The sequence below is a fragment of the Octopus sinensis genome, linkage group LG6 (assembly GCF_006345805.1).
Source record: "Octopus sinensis linkage group LG6, ASM634580v1, whole genome shotgun sequence".
Classification (NCBI taxonomy): domain Eukaryota; kingdom Metazoa; phylum Mollusca; class Cephalopoda; order Octopoda; family Octopodidae; genus Octopus; species Octopus sinensis.
The window spans coordinates 109,595,823-109,618,691 of NC_043002.1; the positions used below are offsets into that span (position 1 = coordinate 109,595,823).

General features: G+C 40.1%; 1 protein-coding gene across 1 annotated transcript; it reads right to left on the reverse strand.

Moving 5' to 3' along the window:
* Nucleotides 1-253: 253 nt before the first annotated feature.
* On the reverse strand, nt 254-17,629 carry LOC115213051 (SUMO-activating enzyme subunit 1). The gene is made up of 9 exons (XM_029781956.2): nt 17,483-17,629; nt 14,333-14,444; nt 11,914-11,973; nt 9,647-9,903; nt 8,464-8,566; nt 6,064-6,169; nt 5,009-5,153; nt 2,937-3,006; nt 254-456 (listed from the first exon to the last, which is right to left on the reverse strand). Exons 1-9 carry the CDS (start codon nt 17,563-17,565, stop codon nt 370-372), a joined length of 1,023 nt encoding a protein of 340 aa, XP_029637816.1. The 5' UTR covers nt 17,566-17,629; the 3' UTR covers nt 254-369.
* Nucleotides 17,630-22,869: the final 5,240 nt, after the last annotated feature.

Sequence of the window (22,869 nt, forward strand, 5' to 3'; positions counted from 1 at the left end):
AACCACCACTGCTTGGCAACTGGTGCTACTGTATTTCCATCCCTGTAACTTAGCAGTTCACCAAAAGAGACTGATAGAATAAACACCAGGCTCAAAAAGGAAGAACTAAACACTAGCGTTGATTCGATCAACTGATAGTTCTTCAGGGTAGTGCCCCAGCATGGTCGTAGCCTAATGACCGAAACAAGTAAAAAACAGAAGACAAAGCTAGCAACCTTGAAATGGAAGGGGAAAAGAAAAGCGAAAACCATAATTCGATGATGAATAAATGAGATGAAAACGTTTATTTCTGATGAAATGACAGCAAAGAGAATGGATTTGTGCCAGGAGAAGGAATGGTCAGGGAAAGAAGGGCGTCTGTTGGGTTCTTTAACCAATTTGTTCCACCAGCCCAGTTCCGTTGATTCCATCAAAGAAGAAAAAGTTGTTGTGGGGTTTGTCTTTCTGTGAGACAGCCTGAAAAGACAAACAGACAGAATGAGAGTTTACAAATGAATGATGAAGTTGAATATCTAAAGCAGGGAGGGGTGCCTTTTCCTCAACTGGGGGCCCGCATTGTACCATTTCCAAGTGGTAGAGGGCCGCATGATAAAACACATATGCATGAAATATTACTTGCCCGCTTTACACTGAATGTTTTTGAAGATCTTCTTCATTTAATTTGCCTCAGTATGAAATTAGTAAGCTAGAAACTCGTCGAGGGCCACATACGGCCTGCAGGTTGCCCATGCATGATCTTTAAGTTTGGGAGGTCAAAGGTGAGGGGTGAACCACTTGAACCCTGTGCTACTGAACACTGTGTAGATAGAGATTCATAGGTGTGTAGAGCAAATGTATACATCATCATCATCATCATCATCATTTAGCGTCCGCTTTCCATGCTAGCATGGGTTGGACGGTTCAACTGGGGTCTGGGGAGCCCGAAAGCTGCACCAGTCCAGTCAGATCTGGCAGTGTTTCTACAGCTGGATGCCCTTCCTAACGCCAACCACTCCGAGAGTGTAGTGGGTGATTTTATGTGCCACCGACACAGGTGCCAGACGAGGCTGGCAGACGGCCACGCTCGGATGGTGTTTTTTTTATGTGCCACCGACACAGGTGCCAGACGAGGCTGGCAGACGGCCACGCTCGGATGGTGTTTTTATGTGCCACCGACACAGGTGCCAGACGAGGCTGGCAGACGGCCACGCTCGGATGGTGTTTTTATGTGCCACCGACACAGGTGCCAGATGAGGCTGGCAAACGGCCACGATCGGATGGTGCTTGTTACGTGCCCACAGCACGGAGGCCAGTCGATGCGGTACTGGCTACGGCCACGTTCGGATGGTTTTCTTATGTGCCACGTGCCACCGGCACTGGTACCACAAAGATACAAATTCCATTGATGTTCATCTATTTTGATTTGTTATGTATATATATTATGGGTACATAATGGTGTATGTGTTGGGTCTACATAAATGTATGATTGCATACATGTGAATGTGTGTGTGTATCAGGGACGTGCCACTTGGGTAGGCAAGGTAGGCAAGGTAGGCAGTGCCTACTTTGAATAAAATGGGTCGATAGCAACATTTTCCTTTCATGGCAAAATATGCACCTAATTCAGTAAAATTACGAAGGCTACTCTGATTAATATGCATAAAATGGAAAATATTTTATTGTTTTGTAGATTAGGTAGACAAAATTCACCCCTGCTATTCAATCTCAATATTTAAGCTACATATAGTACTTCTGTAGTACACGTGCTGTGTACACTCCTACGTTTTCTTTATGTGCACACCTGTATTTTGCTTATTTTTTGTGTGTTTTACTATATAAAGGTCACCCTGAGTAATTACTGATGGCACACACACACACACACACACATAATATGAGACAATTAGTTGGTTGCCATAATAAAACTCAGAGTTTTGGATGCTGGGGCTGAAGTCTGCTCCGGCATCACATCAGTCATTAAGACAAAGGTTTATCTTAATGACTGATGAGATACCAGAGCAGTTTTCAGCCCTGGCATCTGAAACTCTGAGTTTTATTATCACAACCGACTAATTGTCTCATATTATATTTATAGATAAATTCCTCTATTTTACATAATATCGAAGTCTTATACATTCTTTTGTTGTCATATTATTATTATCAATAATGTATATATTTATAAAAATATATAAATATAAGGTCCAGGGATTGAGGTGAGGGAAGAAAATTAGCTTAAAGCAATCCGTAATAAACATAAAAAACAACTTTCAGGGACAATAGTGGTTTATTGAGATGGAAGGTTGTGGATTTTTTTCATATTGAGGTATGATAAACTGTAAAAAAGATTCCGATTGACTTTTCCATGCATTAATATCTCCCTCTTTGCGACAATGTAAACTTTCATTTAATCAAGATATCCTTGGTCTGAAGAGTAGCCTGCAGTATACACCTCGCTTGGGTACTCAATACTTTTGAGGTTCCATTCGCTTGAAGCATATGTAACCTGGAGTAAATCAACTCCATTCTGTAACTCTTGTGCTGGTGGCATGTAAAAAAAAACACCCACTACACTCTTGGAGTGGTTGGCATTAGGAAGGGCATCCAGCTATAGAAATCTTATCAAATCAGATCGGAACCTGGTGCAGCTCCACAGCTTACCAATTTCCAGTCAAACCATCCAACCCATGCCAGCATGGAAAATGGACATTAAATGATGATGATGATGATGATGATGATATATGGGGGAGGAGAAAGAGAGGGTGTGACTCAAGCTGCAAATCTCCAAAACCTGGGCTAACAGGTGGTAAGATGAATATGCGAGTAATTTGGCAGAGAACATACCTGGTGGTATTTAATTCCAGTCCTGCCAAGGCAAACATGGCCTTTCACCATCTCCTTTCATTGATCAGAAAGGACAAAAAGAGAAACGAGAGACGAATAAAGAATGCTGAAACACTTACCTTAATGATTTCTTGGCTGAGGACTCCACCCACAATGGCAGAAACAGGACACAGTTCAGCAAAACAATGGCTAAAAGACAGAGCGAGAGAGAAGAAAGAGTGAATTCAGGCTGATATATATATATATTGTAGATAGCATCAGGTGTAAAGCCTTTAATCACTCCAACATAACAATGGTTGACTATGATTGAGTGAATGAGAGATCTTTTAGGTCATTCACATGATCAACTAATAACTAAGGTCAGTCACATGACAAGTTCATAGCAAGGGATGGTCACATGACCAGCTTATAGAGTAACCATATAATTACTAAAAGACAGAAGTTTAATCAACTGATTAAAAATAATGTCAATCTAATCACTTAAAAGACACAGTCTTTTACTTGTTTCAGTCATTTGAGTGTGACCATGCTGGAGCACTGCCTTTAGTCGAGCAAATCGACCGCAGGACTTATTCTTTGTAAGCCTAGTACTTATTCTATCGTTCTCTTTTGCTGAACTGCTAAGTTATGGGGATGTAAACACACCAGCATCGGTTGTCAAGCGATGTTGGGGGGCAAACACAGACACACACACATATATATATATATATATATATATATATATATACACACATACATATATACGACGGACTTCTTTCAGTTTCCATCTCCAAATACACTCACAAATGTCAACAATTTTTGCAGATTAGAATATATTTTAGAGTCTCTTGTTAGTATATTGAGTGGCTGCACCCTAAATACATCCATAAAGATTGACTAATTAATGAAAAGCGGCCCTAAATGATGAAGTCCTACTCCCCAAATTTTAGTAGTTGGTCCATGCAGAATTATTCTACAGTGTAATTTTATTTTACCTGTGATAAAAATACACGTCCAACAGATGGAGAATAAGCCATAATTATTGATTACTACGTTATTCAAGTTAATAAACCTTTTGTGATGTATAAATAGATTTCTTTCATGCCCTTGGTAGCAAAATGTGTGTGTGTGGGCACAGCTTAGAGGCTTAGAGGGGACAGTGCTTATAACTTCATTACAACGACAACAACAGCACAAAACAAGCGAGTGTGCTTGCACATGTGGACAGCTTAGAGGCTTAACTGACACAATGCCAACAACCATCACCACTAATACTACTACCACTACTATTAACAGGGATGAAGACAGGCAAATATCTATGGCAACATACTCCCTACAGGCACTGGACAAACATTTAACAGCAGGAAACTGGATCTAACCTGCCCCCGACTGTTCTACTCCATTTACAAACACTACCGCACTGCACCATCTTCCTGAATAAGCTCACTTGGCCACACCCCTGTATTGCACCATTCCACATACAATGGCCCCACTATCGTAGTGTGTTAAACGTGACCAGAACTGAGAAACATGGTCATGTCTAGTGTTGGTGGTAAGTTATCCTACACCAGTTTCGCATAACCAGCCCAAGCCCATTCAAAAGTACCTTGGATCATAGGGTGACATGCTGTGCTTGAGGAGACCTATTGAGTCAAGTACATCAAAATCAAAATGAAAATCAAATGGAAATTGTAGTTGTGATCTTGGTGCCGGTGGCACGTAAAAAGCACCATCCGAATGTGGCTGGTGTCAATGCCGTTTTGACAGGCTTCCATGCCGGTGACACGCAAAAAGCGCCAACTGATCGTGGTCGTTGCCAGCCTCCTCTGGCCCCTGTGCCAGTGGCACGTAAAAAGCACCCACTACACTAACGGAGTGGTTGACGTTAGCAAGGGCATCCAGCTGTAGAAACACCGCCAGATCACATTGGGCCTTGGTGCAGCCTCCTGGCTTCCCAGAACCCCAGTTGAACCGTCCAACCCATGCTAGCATGGGAAACGGACGTTAAATGATGATGATGACCTGTTGAGAGTAAATGTTAGTGAAATCTGTCCCACATCACCAAGGTAATAAGGGGGGGGGCTGCTTAACATAACAGAGTTGTATAAAGAATGGCTAACAGAATAGAAATGCTGAGGACTGTCCAACTCAATGTAGGCGGGGGCTGACCAGCATAGCAGTGAGAGGACTCAGGGTTGGCCACAACAATTACCTGACAAAATAGTCTGTGAGAACTTCTTGCTTTACTGACAAACTCTCCAATACTTCAGTCCGTAGCTTCATCAACTCCTCCATATCTGAAGTTTTCGATTTAACTGATGGATGTCGACCATGTTTCTCCAGGAATTTCAGCATCACTGAAAGTAATAATAATAATAATAATAATAATAATCTGGGATATGCCAATACACACTGATAGAGAAATTAAGGCTAATAGGCCAGATATAGGTGTCAGAGATCACCAAGGAAAAAAAATGCTTTCTAACTGATGTATCAATACCAACAGATGACAATGTTTCTCTAAAAGAAACGGAGAAACTTTCAAAATACAAAAATTTGGAAATAGAGGTAACTCAAATGTGGAGTCTAAAAACAGAAACAATTCCTATCATAGTAGACACATTAGGTATTATGAAAAAATATTCAGACAAATACATAACAAAAACACTTGTAAGTCCTGACTTACAAGTATATATAACATACAGAAAATAGCACTACTAGGCACCGCACACATCCTATGTAAAACACTTTCAATACTGTGAAAATAAGAGCATCACAACAAACCACAGCACATACCCAAGGCACACAGCTGCACTCGGTAGTGCAAATAATAATAATGATAATAAACTCAACTGGCTGTGTGGTTAAGAAGTTTGCTTCACTACCACATGGTTTTAGGTTCAGTTCCACAGTGCAGCACCTTGCACAAGTGCCTTTCACTGTTACTCTGGGTCAAACAATGCCTTGTAAGTAGATAAGGTCAATAGAAATTGTATTAGCTGACGTTCTAGATGCAAACTTGGGGCAATAGTAGATATATATATGTATTTGGTGTGTCATTATATGGTTGACCATCCTAAGAGAAATAGCAGTTAAATACCTGGGATATGTAATTCTAGCCATTGCATGCCTGAAACTAAGATTTGATGGTCATGGATGGAATGCATTTGATCACAGGTTTGTTGGGTTATAGTCGTTAATTTGAAGCTGAATAATGACACTAAGAGGATAGGTAAGTTTTTAGCAATAAAATATAACAAATGTTACCTTGCATGATAAAATAAACCTTTGCAGTCCTCTTCAGGCGCTTTTGGTTCTCCTCAGTGCTCCAGTCAAACTTTAGTGCAGACTCAAACCGGACAAACTCACTTGACTGCAACAGAAAACCATCAATGGGTGTTAGGTAGGGGAAAGGGTTTGTGACGAAGCAAAACACCTTCACAACCATAAACTTCTCAACTGCGAAAGCATCGGATCCCACAGGGCCAGCTGGTAAGAAGAGGGGCTTAAAATAGGGTGAAGAGTATTTCTATTTCTTTATTGCCCACAGGGGGCTAAACACAGGGGGGACAAACAAGGACAGTCAAAGGGATTAAGTCGATTACATTGACTCCAGTGCGTAACTGGTACTTATTTGATCAACCCCTGAAAGGATGAAAGACAAAATCGACCTCGGTGGAATTTGAGCTCAGAACGTAACGGAAGATGAAATACTGCTAAGCATCAACATTATTCCTCATTCATCCATCATTTTTAAATCTGTATTTCTGTGCTTTAAGGGCATCTAGCTGTAGAAAACTACACCAATCAGATTGGAGTCTGGTACAGCCTTCCAGCTAACCAGCCCTGGCCAAACTGTCCAACACATGCCAGCATGGACAACGGATGATGATGATGATGATGAAGATGAAGATGATGACCCTAAAAGAATGTAAGTTAACCCTTTCGTTACTGTATTTATTTTGAGATACTCTGTGTTTCTTTCAATTACTTTAAATATAACAAAAAATTTACTAAAATGACTTAGTTATCATTCAGCTAGTGATAGGAACATAAATTGTGACTAAGGTTTGGTGGAAGATTTTAATTCAAAATTTATGAAAACAAGACATTTATTCTAAAGAGCCAGAACCAGTTTGGTAACGAAAGGGTTAAAGCTAAGCTCAAAATGTAAAGATGGATGAAATACTGCTTAGCATTTTCTCTGGTATATGAACAATTCTTGCAGTAACAAGAGTAAAGCAGTTATCAAAGCTAAATATACAATATCTAAGATGCTCATTGAGACGAAACCTGAATTATTTCAAGACAAATCATCGTAATTGACAGGATGAGAGCAAAGTTGTAAACGTGAAACAAAAAAAAAAAAAGTGAGTTTCAAATAAAAATGATCTATTTTGCCTTCATCCATACTATTATTATTATTATTATTATTATTATTATTATTATTAATAATAATAATACATTCACGGAGTGGTTGGCGTTAGGAAGGGCATCCAGCTGTAGAAACATTGCCAGATCAGACTGGAGCATGGTGCAGCCTTCTGGCTTCCCAGATCCCCGGTCGAACCGTCCAACCCATGCTAGCATGGAGAACGGACGTTAAACGATGATGAAGGCGGTGAGCTGGCAGAATCGTTAGCACGTAGGACAAAATGCTTAGCAGTATTTCGCCGGTTGCTACATTCTGAGTTCAAATTCCACTGAGCTCGATATTACCTTTCATCCTTTCAGGGTCGATAGATTAAGTACCAGTTAAATACTGGGGGGTTGATGTAATCAACTCATCTTCTCGCACAAAATCGCTGCCCTTGTGGCAAAATTTGAAACCATTATTATTATTGTGTGTGTGTGTGTGTGTGTGTGTCTGATAGTACACACAATTTTTTATGTTTGTATAAAGGAAGACAGAGAGGGAGAGTGTTAAATGGAAGTCATGTGACTGATTTCTCCATCACACCTCTTTTCTCATATTTATAGAGAAGAGAGGAGATACATTAATGTAGGGGCAGTAGTAGGGTGGAGAGACATTTATGTAGAGGCGGTGGGAGGAAGGACTATCATAAAGCTGGTAGAGGTGGTGGGAGAAGAGACATTTATGTAGCAGTGGTGGGAGGAGTGACACAAACGTAGACGTGGTGGGAGGAGATATGTGGCAGAGGTGGAGGAGGGAAAGACATTAACTTGGTGGTGATAAGAGGAGTAACATTAAAGTGTGGGTGGTAGGACAGATAGACATTAACATAGAGTTGGTGGGAGGAGAGATTTTTATGTAGCAGTGGTAAGAGGAGATCTGTTAATATAGTGGTGGTGGTGGAGGGAGATACATTAACATATAGCTGGTGGGAGGAGAGAGAATTACGCAGAGGTGGCAAGAGAGATGTTAACATAGTGGCAGTGGAGGGAGGGACATTAATGTAGACAGGGCGGGAGGCAAAACAATTAGCATAAAGGTGGTAGTGATGGTGGGAGGAGAGAGAATTATGCAGAGGTGGTAAGAGAGATGTTAACATAGTGGCAGTGGAGGGAGGGACATTAATGTAGACGGAGTGGGAGGCAAAACAATTAGCATAAAGGTGGTAGTGATGGTGGGAGGAGACATTAATCAGGCGACAAATAGGGGGGTAACGGTGAGAGTGACAGAAGAAACTAGACGGAATCACCTACATTTTTGACAACAACGGTTTCCATGGCAATTTTAGCCTTCTTCTCTTTGGGTTCACCATTCTCACTTTCTTCTGTTTCCTTGGGTTTGGGTTTGGGAATTTCTCTGAAAGACACAAGCGCAGTAAAGCGTGTACACAAAGATGCAACAGCAACATGACCAAGGGTATGAGAACCACATTATCTAATAAAGTCCTTCTATTTTCAAGGAAGTGGGGTGTGATTTGAAGAGCATTTGGCTTCTATATTTAGCGCGTTGAATGACCATATAAAATTTGGCTAAGTCTGAAAATGTATTTGCAGAAGGTGGTGATGGGGGCTGAACTATGGTAGCAACTGTGCTGGAGAAGTTAATTGTAAATCATGACTGTGATGACGAGGTGGATTAGAAGGAGACGATGAAGTGCAGCTGTTTGGATGCTGAGTGGAAACTGAACCAGTTCTGGGGGACAGTACTTTTTGGTGGTGGAGGCAAATGCAGAGAGACATATGGAGGGAGTGGAGGAGTGACATCACATTATATTAACCCTTTTGTTATCAACCCGGCTGAAACCAGCTCTGGCTTTGTAGCACAAATGTCTTGTTTTCAAAAGTTTTGAATTAAAATCTTCCACCAAACCTTAGTCACAATTTATGTTCCTAACACTAGTTTAATGATAACTAAGTTATTTTACTAAATTCTTTGTTATATTTAAAGCAATTGAAACTTCCATGCTTCCTGAGATTCGCCAACACTACACCTGATTTTCTCCGCTCCATACACACGCAAGCATGTATCTGACTCATACACTGTTCACTTTCCAGACATTTGTACATTACTGCATATTCTTTATACGCACTTTTGACAAGTTGTGGTGCACCTGAGCACTGTATACAATAATTTCATTATTATTATTATTTTGAAACACAGAGCATCTCAAAATAAATACAGTAATGAAAGGGTTAATTAATCATGATTGACATAAAGACTCCCTCTCCTTATACGCACAAAGAGAAATATGCCCATGTACATAAACAGGGAGATCAAGCGAGAGGAAAGTTAAGATGTCTGATGTCGAATAAGTCTGTATTGAATCAGTAGCGCCAAAGAGGCAGCACCAAAACAGCTGTGCCAAAATGTCCCAAACCTGAAGTGGAGAATTGTGATGATGATGATGATGATGATGACTAACAACAGGGTACTTACTCAGCAAACTCATGGCTGCCAAGATCAGAGAACATGAAACCAAAATATCCAAAGGCATCAGTAGCAAAGAACTTGATGTTATGTTCATGGCAGAGTTTGTTGATACGGCAGAGAGCATTACGGAGAGATGAGGTGATGCAGATCACATTAAACTGCTGGAAGAAGGAGTCAGGTTTGTCATCAATGTTTGATGTATCAACTGTGATCTTAACGAGAGGGTTCAGCTTCTGGGTGGCCTCCTGTGATGCTTCAGCACGCTGCAACAAATGGAAGAGAAATAAAATATATAGTTGTGCCGGTAGCATGTAAAAAGCACCATCCGAATGTAGTCATTGCCAGTGCTGTCTGACTGGGTCCCATGCCGGTAGCACGTAAAAGGCACCACCCAAGCATAGTTGATGCCAGTGCTGCCTGACTGGGTCCCATGCCGGTAGCACGTAAAAGGCACCATCCAAGCATAGTTGATGCCAGTGCTGCCTGACTGGCTCCCTATGTCGGTGGCACGTAAAAAGCACCCATTACACTATCAGAGTGTTTGGTGTTAGGAAGGGCATCCAGATGTAGAAACCTTGCCAGATCAGATTGGAGCCCGGTGCAGCCTCCTGGCTTGCCAGTCCCCAATCAAACCGTCCAACCCATGCCAGCATGTAAAACAGACATTAAGCAATGATGATGATGATGACAGTCAAAAACTGGTGTATATAGCAAGGCACCTACCATCATCATTTAGCCTGTTTTCTATCCTGGCAAGAGCTGGCCAATTTGACAGGAGATGGTGAGCCAGAGAAGTGCATTAAGCTCTAATATATGCTTTAGCAGGGTTTCTACAGCTAGATGCCTTTCCTAAGTGTACTGGGTGCTGTTTTATGGTATGGCACTAGTCAAGTCAACAAGAAATTCATAAGACAAGATCCCTTGAATGAGTGGGGGCTAGCTTTGTGCCATATACACACATATATACTTATATTCTCCATCATCCCCAGTTGCCTATGTCCACTTTGCCCATGCTAGCATGGATTGGATTGCCCTTCATGATGCCAGTGAAAGTAGTAGACCCTGTGTGTGTGCATGCATATCTATGTAAATATATATATATATACATATATAAAGGTGATGCTTTAGATACAAAATAATTACAGAGGTATCAAGTTGTTGGATCAGGTAATGAAAATCATGGGCCGACCAAAGCCTTGTGAGTGGATTTGGTAGACGGAAACTGAAACAAGCCTGTCCACCAACCCCGGTGGCACACAAAAAGCACCAACCAATCGTGGCCGTTGCTACGTAAAAAGCACCCAGCTGTAGAAACACTGCCAGATCAGACTGGAGCCTGGTGCAGCCTCCTGGCTTCCCAGACCCCAGTCAAACCATCCAACCCATGCAAGCATTGAAAACAGACGTTAAACTATGATGATGATGATATATCATCATCGTCGTTTAATATCCGCTTTCTATGGGTTGATAGTTTGACTGAGGGCCGGCAAGCCGGAAGGCTGCACCAGGCTCCAATCAGATCTGGTAAAGTTTCTACAACTGGATGCCCTTCCTAATGCCAACTATTCCAAGAGTGTAGTGGGTGCTTTTTACATATCACTGGCACAAGGGCCAGTCAGGTGGTACTGGCATCGACCACGCTTGAATGGTACTTTGTACATGCCACCAGCATGGGACCAGTCAGTCAGCACTATATATGTGTGTGTGTGTGTGTATAGTACTGAAAAACAACCTAAGGATGCTGAACTTTTCAGACGAGATGACTGGCACCTTGCAGTACTCAAGAAGAACTGTATTTCACAGCAGAAATTTTAAGGCTGGTCCCTCTGGTGGTGAAAAGCACTCATGGCAGTGTCCCGTAAAAGCACCTAGTCCACTCTGTAAAGTGGTTGGGCACTAGGAAGGGCATCTTGTCATAGAAACCATGCCAAATCATACTGGAGTCTAGTGCAGCTCCCCAGCTATGGTCAAATGGTCCAACCATGCCAGCATGGACAATGGACCTTAAATGATGAATATATATATATATATATACACACACCCTTCTCCTCTCTCTCTATACACATATACACTCACACACACACAATCTCCATGAGTAAGGGACACTCCCACAAAGTGTTTCTCAGTTGGGTTAGACAGGGAACTATGAGGTTGCAGAGTGGACATTGCAAGCACATAGCCATGTCTATATTCATTTCCACAATACAGAAATTCATTAGAATAAGAAGAAGAATGAGAAAGAAAATGTGGAGGCTGTAAAGTGCAATACTTACATTACGTCCAACATCCTCTCTAGATACCAAGAATTGGTTACAGCGGTCTTCCTCAGTCACCTGTAAGGTAGACAATGGCAAGAGAAAGATTCATTACAATGAAGAAAAAAAACAACAAAAAATAAGCCTTGTGAGTAGATTTGGTAGATGGAAACTGAAAGAAGCCTGTCGTATATATATATATGTATATTATATATATATATATATATATATATATAATATATATATATAATATATATATATGTATGCGTGTGTGTCTGTGTTTGTCCCCCTAGCATTGCTTGACAACCGATGCTGGTGTGTTTACGTCCCCGTCACTTAGCGGTCCGGCAAAAGAGACCGATAGAATAAGTACTGGGCTTACAAAGAATAAGTCCCGGGGTCGATTTGCTCGACTAAGGCGGTGCTCCAGCATGGCCGCAGTCAAATGACTGAAACAAGTAAAAGATTGAAAAGATTAAAGAGTCAGTAAATTCATCTTTGCAGTATATTTATTAATATGTACTTGTTATTAATGCCATCTTTACAAAGTATATATTTATACTCAAGGTTCAATAAATAATATTGCTAAAACATCAAACCTGCCGCATGTATTTACGTAAAACCCATCAAATTCCTCACAATTATCACTATCTGTTTCCAAAAGTTTCTTATACACATCACAAGATTCATCACATATGCCATCATTGTAAGGATTCCAGTCTGAGTCTGGTGAATTGATTTCAACTTCATCGTCGCTGTCGTGCTGTTGTACAGAATATCATCTTTGGTACCCTCCATGGCATTAGAAATACTGCACTTTTTAACCCTTTCGTTACCAACCCGGCTGAAACCAGCTCTGGCTCTGAGTACAAATGTCATGTTTTCATAAGTTCTGAATTAAAATCTTCCACCAAACCTTAGTCACAATTTATGTTCCTAACATTAGCTTAATGATAACTAAGATATTTTACTAAATTCTTTGTTATATTTCAAAGTAATTGAAAGAAACACAAAGCATCTCAAAATAAATACAGTAACGAAAGGGTTAAATGATTTTATCACATTTTCTACTTTAACTTTGTCCCATGCCTTTATAACAGAATCAGAGAACATTACATGCATAGCTCCACCATTTGTAAAAGATTTTTCTCCATTCATCATCCAGTCATTCCATTGCTCTCTCACATTATCTTTAAATGGTTTGTTTAAACTGACAACAAGTGGCAGCAGCAGAGAAGTCAAACCACCAGGAATAACAGCAATATCAGTATTGGTTTTGGATAAGATTTTATATCTTATATGTGAAGCATAATATGTTATACATGTATGTATATTATTGTATATGTCAGTTTAGTAAATAAATAAATAAGTTAATATAATATAATGTCCAAAAGTTGATGACTACCACCTATTGATCCCCCCCATTTTCTTATTGCTATATAAAATAATGGTAAAATATCTCTTTACCTTCACCCATTTAGTACACTAGGCAATGTAATTGCAATGCAATAAAAAACACTTGTGTATTAATAATTGGGTATTCTACCAGCAGTATATTGGATAGATATTATCCCTTAGTGGGTTGGATTCACAACCTCTACCTTTCTTGGAGTTATATATATATATCATCATCATCATCATCATTTAGCGTCCGTTTTCCATGCCAGCATGGGTTGGCGGTTCAACTGGGGTCTGTGAAGCTGGAAGGCTTCATCAGGCCCAGTCAGATCTGGCAGTGTTTCTACGGCTGGATGCCCTTCCTAACGCCAACCACTCCGTGAGTGTAGTGGGTGCTTTTTACGTGCCACCCGCACAGGTGCCAGACAGAGCTGGCAAACGGCCACGATCGGATGGTGCTTTTTACATGCCACCGGCACGGGGGCCAAGCGAGGCTGGCAACGGCTACGAACGGATGGTGCCTTTTACGTGCCACCGGCACGGAGGCCAGTCGGGGCGGCGCTGGCAACGGCCACGATTTGATGGTTCGCTTACTTGTCACCAGCACTGGTATCACAGCTGCAATTTCCATTGATGTTGATCGACTTCGATATATATATATTTATGTGTATATATATATGTGAGTGTGTGTATGTTTGTGTCTCTTTATTTTGACATGATAGTTGAAATTAAAAAGTCATTCATTTCTGATATTCTGCAGAAACATGTTTGACCATGGCGAAATATTACCTTGTTTGGAAACAGGTAAGACACTCTGCCTCAACAGACTCTATCTGGCCTAGGTGAGCATGGAAAAGTGGACATTAAAAACAATGATGATGATAATATAGCACTGGAGGGGAATAATATATAATGTTAATGTATTTAGCCCTGAGTTGAAGAAGCTGCAACCATCAACTCTAGACTGTGGTAGATATACATCAACAGCCTTTCCTGTATAACAAAAGAAAATTGACAGAGAAAGAGAGTGCTTTATCACCTTTTTATGATCCAACAGTGTGAGTGAGTTAATTCCAGAAAGGACAATATTCTTAGCAACCTCAGCTCCAAGACCCGACAATCCAACCAGAAGGACTTTTGCTGCTCGCAACCTAAAAATAGAAAATAGAGAAGCGTTTTCATAAACTGGTGGCATCACACATCAGAACAACTGCAAGATGCACAACTCAATGAGATCCTCGAGGTGATTTCTTAACCTATTCAAAATCTTTATATTCTATCATCTTAAATTGGAGACATTGGATGGTGTTATCCAAGGTACACTAAGCTAGAAGAAAAATCTGGATGATCAGCGATAGACTGCTTTTAATCATGACTCCACAACATGATGTTTATGCTCAATGTGACAAAGATGATAAAGACATTTTAGATTCCCATTCTTCCTTGTCACTCATATCTATGTCTTACAGGGATAGTTGTGGATTTAAGGAGCTCCTTTGCTAATGGTCTTTTACAACATCTTCAAGCTGACCAAAGCCTTGAGAGTTAAACTTGATAGACACAAAATGCATGGAAGTTTGTTGGAAGACCTGCTCCTTCTCTTGGGTGGTAGACTTAACCCTTTAGTGTTCACATTATTCTGCCAAAATTAATGCTTTTTCATCCACTTTGTTTTGAACTAATCATGTAGCTATGAGATTTTGATGAGGTAGCTGTTAATTTTTAAAATGATATTGTAGGGTTGGTGTGAGAGACCAGATCTGGCCAGTTTGAACATAAAACAGGCAGAATACTTTTGGCCGGATATGGCTGGTTTAAATGCTAAATCTGATGGCCAAAGAAAAGGATCAAAGTTGAGACCAAAAGAGTTTTGATTGCAGCACAATTCTGTAGCCTCAAACAAGTGGTCTTATTCAAGATGAGAAGATGTGAGTAAGTAACAAATCAGCTATGAGTTCTCAGTTAAATATTGGGTAACGGTAATGACATTTTTAATAGCAAAAGATGGAAGAACTATCAACTGAAGACCATTGACTATATATAGTAAAGTTCACAGAGATGTATATGATGTTGATATATCAATCAAAGTCCGTCATCAGAAAGGGAAAGACGATAGCACTGAAAATATAAGTATTGTTACCTCAAAAGTATATATAAACTTATTTGAATTTGAAAAATGGAAACAATTTTTGCTGATGCTAATCATGACTGCTTTTGTTGGAGTTTGGTTGTTATTTGTCATTGACTACTTGGGTAGTAAGTTAGTATAAATTAACAGGTATAATTAGTGTTAGAGGTGGATTTAGAGAAAATATAATAGTTAAGATGAGAATATAGAGGGCGACAAAAAGCGGCGAGCTGGCAGAAACATTAGCACGCTGGGCGAAATGCTTAGCAGCATTTCATCTGTCTTTGCGTTCTGAGTTCAAATTCCGCTGAGGTCGACTTTGCCTTTCTTCCTTTCGGGGTTGATAAATTAAGTACCAGTTGCATACAAGGGTTGATCTAATCGATTGCCCTCCCTTCCCCCAAATTTCAGGCCTTGTGCTTAGAGTAGAAAAGAATATAGTGGGAGACAAATCAAAAAGTCTTCCACAACGAAAATATCGCAATGACATATAAGCATTGAAACCAGATCTTTTCGGTTTGAACGGCAGTTTTTAACATAATTTCTAGGTAACTAAAACATTTTAAACTTCGTATACTGGTAGAATGTGTTTATAAAACATCTTTTTCTCTTGGATTTATCGAGAAAATTCTATAGTTTGTAAGATATTTATTGTTTTTTTTCTTCAATTTCTGCAATTTCAACCAATCACTGACGTCTATTGAGGTAAAAGAAACATTCTGTGCCGTATGAATATGTCCCTCGTTTAAGAAACAGATTGGGTTTATTTACATTTGTGAAGAAAAAAAGATACCCTTCCCCCCACCCCTAACCCTAAAACAGATTGAAATGCAATAGATCGATACTAGGGTCATAATTATGGGTGACAATTTCATGTGACACCGCTAGAAAAAAACTGCCGTTCAAACCGAAAAGATCCTTGAAACCTAATTAGTCGCTAAAAAGTAACCCTTTTGATTTCCATTGACTATCTCTTTATGTGTTTTCAGTCAGTATAAGAAAGAAAATATGTGACTAGTCGAATTATAATAGAGGGGTCGAAATCAGAGGTACTATAAACAGAAGAATCAACAGAAATTCATCGTGGCCGCCAAACGGAATATGTTGACAAAGTGATACTTTAAACTCTAAGATTGCCTTTGGCAGGTGTATGTTTACAGCGCTAATTGATGTACTTGGATAATTAATAACCACGTCTTGCTCACGTTCGTTAAGTAAAGTGATCACAAAATACTTGGACGATCTGACTGATGTAATGGGAATGTCATACTGGCTGCGAAAAGACCGGAAATCTAAAAAGTGAAATTTCCATTCCGGGATGTTACAGTACATAAGATTTTCGTTTCGGTACTCATTTCAGTTTTTGGCTTAGGCAGCAACACACACGCAGGCACATACATATCGCTTCTAATTCATAAAAGAAATCAATGATTGATGGTTAAACGTCGTAAATTTGCTTGATATATGCTAATAATTGAATGAGAATAAAGTATAGGTTGATATGAAAAATTAGAACCAAGCCGGAACGAAAACAAATAAAATTGTAGGAAATTATAAATATTGGAATGAACGCAAAAACGGAAAGAGATGAACGAAAATGTGAATAAAAAGAGGAAAACAAAGTTGTTTGATCTACGCATTTTAGTCGATCGATTCCTCACCAATTCGTTGTGTTTCTCTCTGTGTATTTCTTTGTTCAATAACCAGTTGTATTGATTGTTTTGCAGGTGAGTGATTTAGAGAGAGAGATATTATTCCTAGCAGTCTATCGCCAGTTACTAGATTTAAAGACCACCTTGCAAATAACGATATAGAAATTTACACATACACATCAGACTTTATATAGAAAATAAGGAATGAAAAGAGACGTGTCTGTAGCGGAGATGTTGAATAATAAGGGACTAAAGGCGTGAATGGAAGCCGGGTTGTGGAGGAAGAAAGACTTCCGAGATAGACATGTGCTTGACGAAAATGTAAGGTTTTCAAAGTAATGAAGGGGAAAAGATCTCCATAGTTGCTGTCTTAGGTGTTGTTTAATCATTGATGTGCAGGTTCGTTTACCTTTTCTGTGCTTCCAGACCCCACAGACGGATTTGTCTGTCGTACAAAGCAGCTTCGTCTTCGCTCAGTCGTTCTTCCACCATTTTTCAAGCTATGTCAATGAAGTTTCTCATTGGTCGAAATCTGACCAATCACAGAGTAGTTTATCTTTCTGCCGAAACCAAGGCTCTTTTGTTAGCAAAACATTGTTATTGTTGATAAAGTTTCAGGTCGTCTCTCATTGAACAAATCTATGATCAGAATCATTCCAGCCGTTACCATCCCGTCTGTCTTGGACTATATTGGCTAAGTTGTGATTTGAAGTAAATTTGGCTGCTATTTCTAATCACTTCAACAACCATATAGAGGTTCCCCTCTTGTTAATCTTTCCAGACTGATAAAACGCTTATGTAAAATAATGAGTTAAAAATATCGGTCAACTAAGATTATCCACGTAATTAGATGACAAAAACTTCCTTTAGAATGCTGAAAACGCACCCACCAACATTGATAATGTCAGCCGGGCAAAATTTTGGGAAAATAAATAAGCTGCCGACAGGAGTTCTCTCCCTTAGAGATCTGTGACCCACGGACCGTGTTACCACTCATTCTTAAAACCTGCTTTCAACCGCAGGCAACAATGGTTTTAGGTTCAGTCCCACTGTACGGCACCTGGGGCAAATATCATCTACTATAACTTAAGGCCAACTAAAGCCTTGTGAGCGAATTTGGTATATAGAAACTTAAAGTGTGTAAACACACACACGCACACATTTATGTGTGTGTGTATTGCATGTCCTTACCCCCGAATCTAATATATTAAATAAAAGATATGAATAGTAATTATCATTATTCAGTACACGTTTATTTTGTACTTTCAAAACCTTCTCTAATAAATATAGTAATGACTGCATCCAGCTCCAATGGATTCTTAAGCGTAAAAAACATTGCGAATAAGTTTATTTGTTGCATATGTTAATGACATAGATGTCAACTTAGAGGATGCCACAGTGCTGAAATGTGCAGATGACATCAAGCTGTACCTCGAAATAAAGAGGTCAGATCCTGTACACTATAGATCTCTATTGCAATCAGACCTGGACACAATGCAGCAGTGGATCATGGACCGGCAACTCAAGCTGGCTGTGGACAAATGCACCACCATGCATTTTGGGAGGAAAAAGCCAGCGTCTACTTACTCCCTCCACAACACTAATCTCAAAAAGTCTTCTTGTGAACATGATCTGGGCATTATTGTCAACAGCGATTTGCGTTGGACAAAACACATCGCTAAAATTGCCAAGAAAGCTGAGGGTGTCTTGGCATCACTCACCGAGTCCTTTGTGAGCCACTCTCCGGCTATCTATCTGCGGCTTTATATAGCTATGGTACGACCTCACCTGGAATTTGTATCAGCGGTCTGGAACCCCTATCTTGCCTAGGATATTAATCGTCTGGAAGCCGTTCAGCGACGTGAAACCAAGAGAATACCCTCCATCAGGCATTTGCCATATTCTGAACGCCTTACTTCCCTGGGCCTGGACACATTGAAACTCCGACGTCTGGCAGCTGACTTGGTAGACACCCATAAAATTATTAACCATCTTACTAACAATAACTCTGAGCACCTTTTCAAACTCCCCCTGTCTAACACTCGTGGACACGTTTACAAAGTCAGAAAACAACACAGCTCCCATGACTTTCGGAAACATTTTTTCACGCTAAGAGTTGCTGAGCATGGAACAGACTGCCGGCATTAGTTGTTAGTTGTCGGAGCACTGCATCCTTCAAAACTTCCATGCTTCCTGAGATTCGCCAACACTACACCTGATTTTCTCCCCTCCATATACACGCAAGCATGTATCTGACTTATACACTGTTCGTTTTCCAGACATCTGTACATTACTGCATATAATTTATACGCACTTTTTGACAAGTTGTGGTGCACCTGAGCACTGTATACAATAATTTCATTATTATTATTTTAAATATTGGCGCTCGATGCAGTTCCTATCAAACCGTGTCAGCATGAAAAGTGGACGGTAAAGGATGATGATGATGATGGTTTATGCAACATGACAATATACTATTGGATTGGGCCTATTTTTACTTGGTCCAGTATATTTAATACAGCTAATACAATTTGGGGATCTTTTCGGTTTGAACCGTTTCCCGATTTGGTATATACAATTATATCGGTTTTAATTATTTTACTTTCTAATTATTATTTTTTTAAAGCCTGATTCTCATTCTATTGGTCACTTATGCTGAACCGCTAATTACGGAGACGTAAGCACACTGACTCCAGTTGCCAAGAAGTGGTAGGACACACACACACACAGCTCTCTCTCTCTCTCTCTCTCTCTCCTCTCTCTCTCTCTCTATATATATATATATATATATATATATATATATATATATATATATATATAATTAATAATAATATTAGGGAATAAATCCAATTGTATGATTTGCCTAATAGTGGTTTTGTCTCTAATTTAATATAATATTATATATATATATATATATATATATATATACACGTGTATTTATACAGTAGTGTCTTCATTTAGGCATAGGGTAGATTCGAACCTGAATGGGCAAATTTCCCATAATATTTCGACAGCCCAAGGCGGCGATCTGACTGAAACGTTAGCACGCCGGGTGAAATGCGTAGTCGTATTTCGTCTGCCGTTACGTTCTGAGTTGTTTGTCCCCTCTTTTTTTTAGCCCCTTGTGGGTAGTAAAGAAATAGGTATTTCATCTGCTGTTACGTTCTGAGTTCACATTCCACCGAGGTCGACTTTGCCTTTCATCCTTTCGGGGTCGATTAAATATGTACCAGTTACGCACTGAGGTCGATATAATCGACTTAATCCGTTTGTCTGTCTTTGTTTGTCCTCTCTGTGTTTAGCCCCTTTTGGATAGTAAAGAAATAGGTATTTCGTCTGCCGCTACGTTCTGACTTCAAATTCCACCGAGGTCGACTTTGCCTTTCATCCTTTCTGGGTTGATAAATTAAGTACCAGTTGCATACTAGGGGGTGGTCAATCTAATCGACTGGGCCCCATCCCACAAAAAGTTCGTGTCTTATACCTAGAATACCTCTTGTATGCGGTGGAGAGTTGAATTGAGATAACAGTCGATCCCCGAAGAATATCTTTTGTTTTCTGTAATATACCTGTTTTTAAAACTAGTTTTGCATGGTTGTAAATACTAGAATTTGGTAACGGAGGCAACCAGAGATGGCCACAGACAGACAGCCACTTGAGACAAACGGCCAGAGGGAGAAGTTCAATACCAATCAGGTAGGACCAATGCCTCACTTGAACGGTTAGATTTAGCAACAAACTCCGTGTATGGGAAACTTTAAAAAAAACGTGTTGTCAAACAGAGTATTTGAAACTTTTCAATCAAGCTTTGTATCTAAGTTACCTGCGTCGCCACATTCCTGTTATACTTGTTAGAGACATAGGCGCTATAATGAGAGAGTGTTAGAATGCTTGAATAATTACCGCCAGACATATTTTGACACGGAAAAGCTGGAAAGGTTCGGCTGTTTCAGAATGGAAATTCATCTTATCAAGTATGACCCACGATAGGGTGGTCATCTCATCCATCTTCACGTTTCTGAAGATTAAAATCATGAAGAGTTTATGGTGAATTAAATCTCGAGGTGTATCATTAGCATTACGCAAAAAAAGAAAAAGAAAATGGAAGAAAAAATGTCACGAAAAACAGCTTCGAATCGTTAAACTTTAGCGCTGTTTATTGTGACGGTTTCGCATTGAACAACATTGCGTGGATGGAAGCACTCCGTCGGTTACGACGACGAGGGTTCCGGTTGATTCGAATCAACGGAACAGCCTGCTCGTGAAATTAACGTGTAAGTGGCTGAGCACTCCACAGACACGTGTACCCTTAACGTAGTTCTCGGGGATATTCAGCGTGACACAGAGAGTGACAAGGCCGGCCCTTTGAAATACAGGTACAACAGAAACAGGAAGTAAGAGTGAGAGAAAGTTGTGGTGAAAGAGTACAGCAGGGACCACCACCATTCCCTGCCGGAGCCTCGTAGAGCTTTAGGTGTTTTCGCTCAATAAACACTCACAACGCCCGGTCTGGGAATCGAAACCGCGATCCTATGACCGCGAGTCCGCTGCTCTAACCACTGGGCCATTGCGCCTCCACATTGTGTAACCAGGAACCAGAAAGAAAAAACAGCCTACAGTTTGAAAACGAAATCAAACAATAAAACTTAATTCGCTTAAATTCCAAGTTATTGACGTTCTGTACAGTAAAGTGTGAGTGAGCGAGTGTGAGTGAGTGAGTGAGTGTGAGTGAGTGTGTTGGTCTACAGTTTATTGGTATTTATTAAGGACTTAAAAAACAAAACAAAGACAAAAGATTGTCAAGGGAAATAACTCTGCGAACATTAGCTATAAATATTGGCATTGAAATTCAGAGCAATCTCTTTGTATTTGTATTTGTCTGTCTTGTAATGTAGCCATTCTATGTTTCGATCCGTAGTGATCTTAATAAAGATTTCATCTCTTTTCTTCCTGTTGTTTTGCTGCGGTGTCCGAAGGCGGTAATAGATGGATAGGGAATAAATGGTATTGATGATAATCAATACCATTTAAGGCGGCGAGTTGGCAGAAACGTTAGCATGTCGGGTGTAATGCTTAGCGGTATTTCGTCTGCGTTACGTTGTGAGTTCAAATTCCGCCGAGGTCGACTTTGCCTTTCATCCTTTCGGGGTCGAGTAAATAAGTACCAGTTAGGCACTGGGGTCGATATAATCGACTTAATCCGTTTGTCTGTCCTTGTTTGTCCTCTCTGTGTTTAGCCCCTTGTGGGTAGTATACAAATAGGTATTGATGATAATCATGATGATTGTGGTGATGGTGATAGTTGGGTGACCGTGGTGGTAGTGTGATGATTTCTTTTTCAAACTCTAAGTTGTTCTTTCTTTTTGATCTTTGGTTACACTCTGTCGGTCACTTCTTTGACGACAATGATGGTAATACTAATGATCGTGGTGGCCATGATGATGGCAAAACAAAGCTAAACCATTTAATACCAGAATTGGTTATCAAGGCGTAGGAGTGGCTGTTGTAGTAAGTAGCTTGCTTACTTACGAACCACATGGTTCCGAGTTCAGTCCCACTGCGTGGCACTTGGGCAAGTGTCTTCTACTATAGCCTCGGGCCGACCAATGCCTTGTGAGTGGATTTGGTAGACAGAAACTGAAAAAAGCCCGTCATATATATATATATATATATATATATATATATATGTTTGTGTGTGTGTGTGTTTTCCCCCAACATCGCTTGACAACCGATGCTGGTGCGTTTACGTCCCCGTAACTTAGCGGTTCGGCAAAAGAGACCGATAGAATAAGTACT

Excerpts from the sequence above, each read along its gene's own strand:
- LOC115213051 (XM_029781956.2), bottom strand. The coding sequence starts at position 17,565 with ATGGTGGAAGAACGACTGAGCGAAGACGAAGCTGCTTTGTACGACAGA. Across the intron at positions 14,445-17,482 it reads GGTCTGGAAGCACAGAAAAG|GTTGCGAGCAGCAAAAGTCC; the intron begins GTAAACGAACCT and ends TTCTATTTTTAG. Across the intron at positions 3,007-5,008 it reads CTCACAGACTATTTTGTCAG|CCATTGTTTTGCTGAACTGT; the intron begins GTAATTGTTGTG and ends TCTGTCTTTTAG.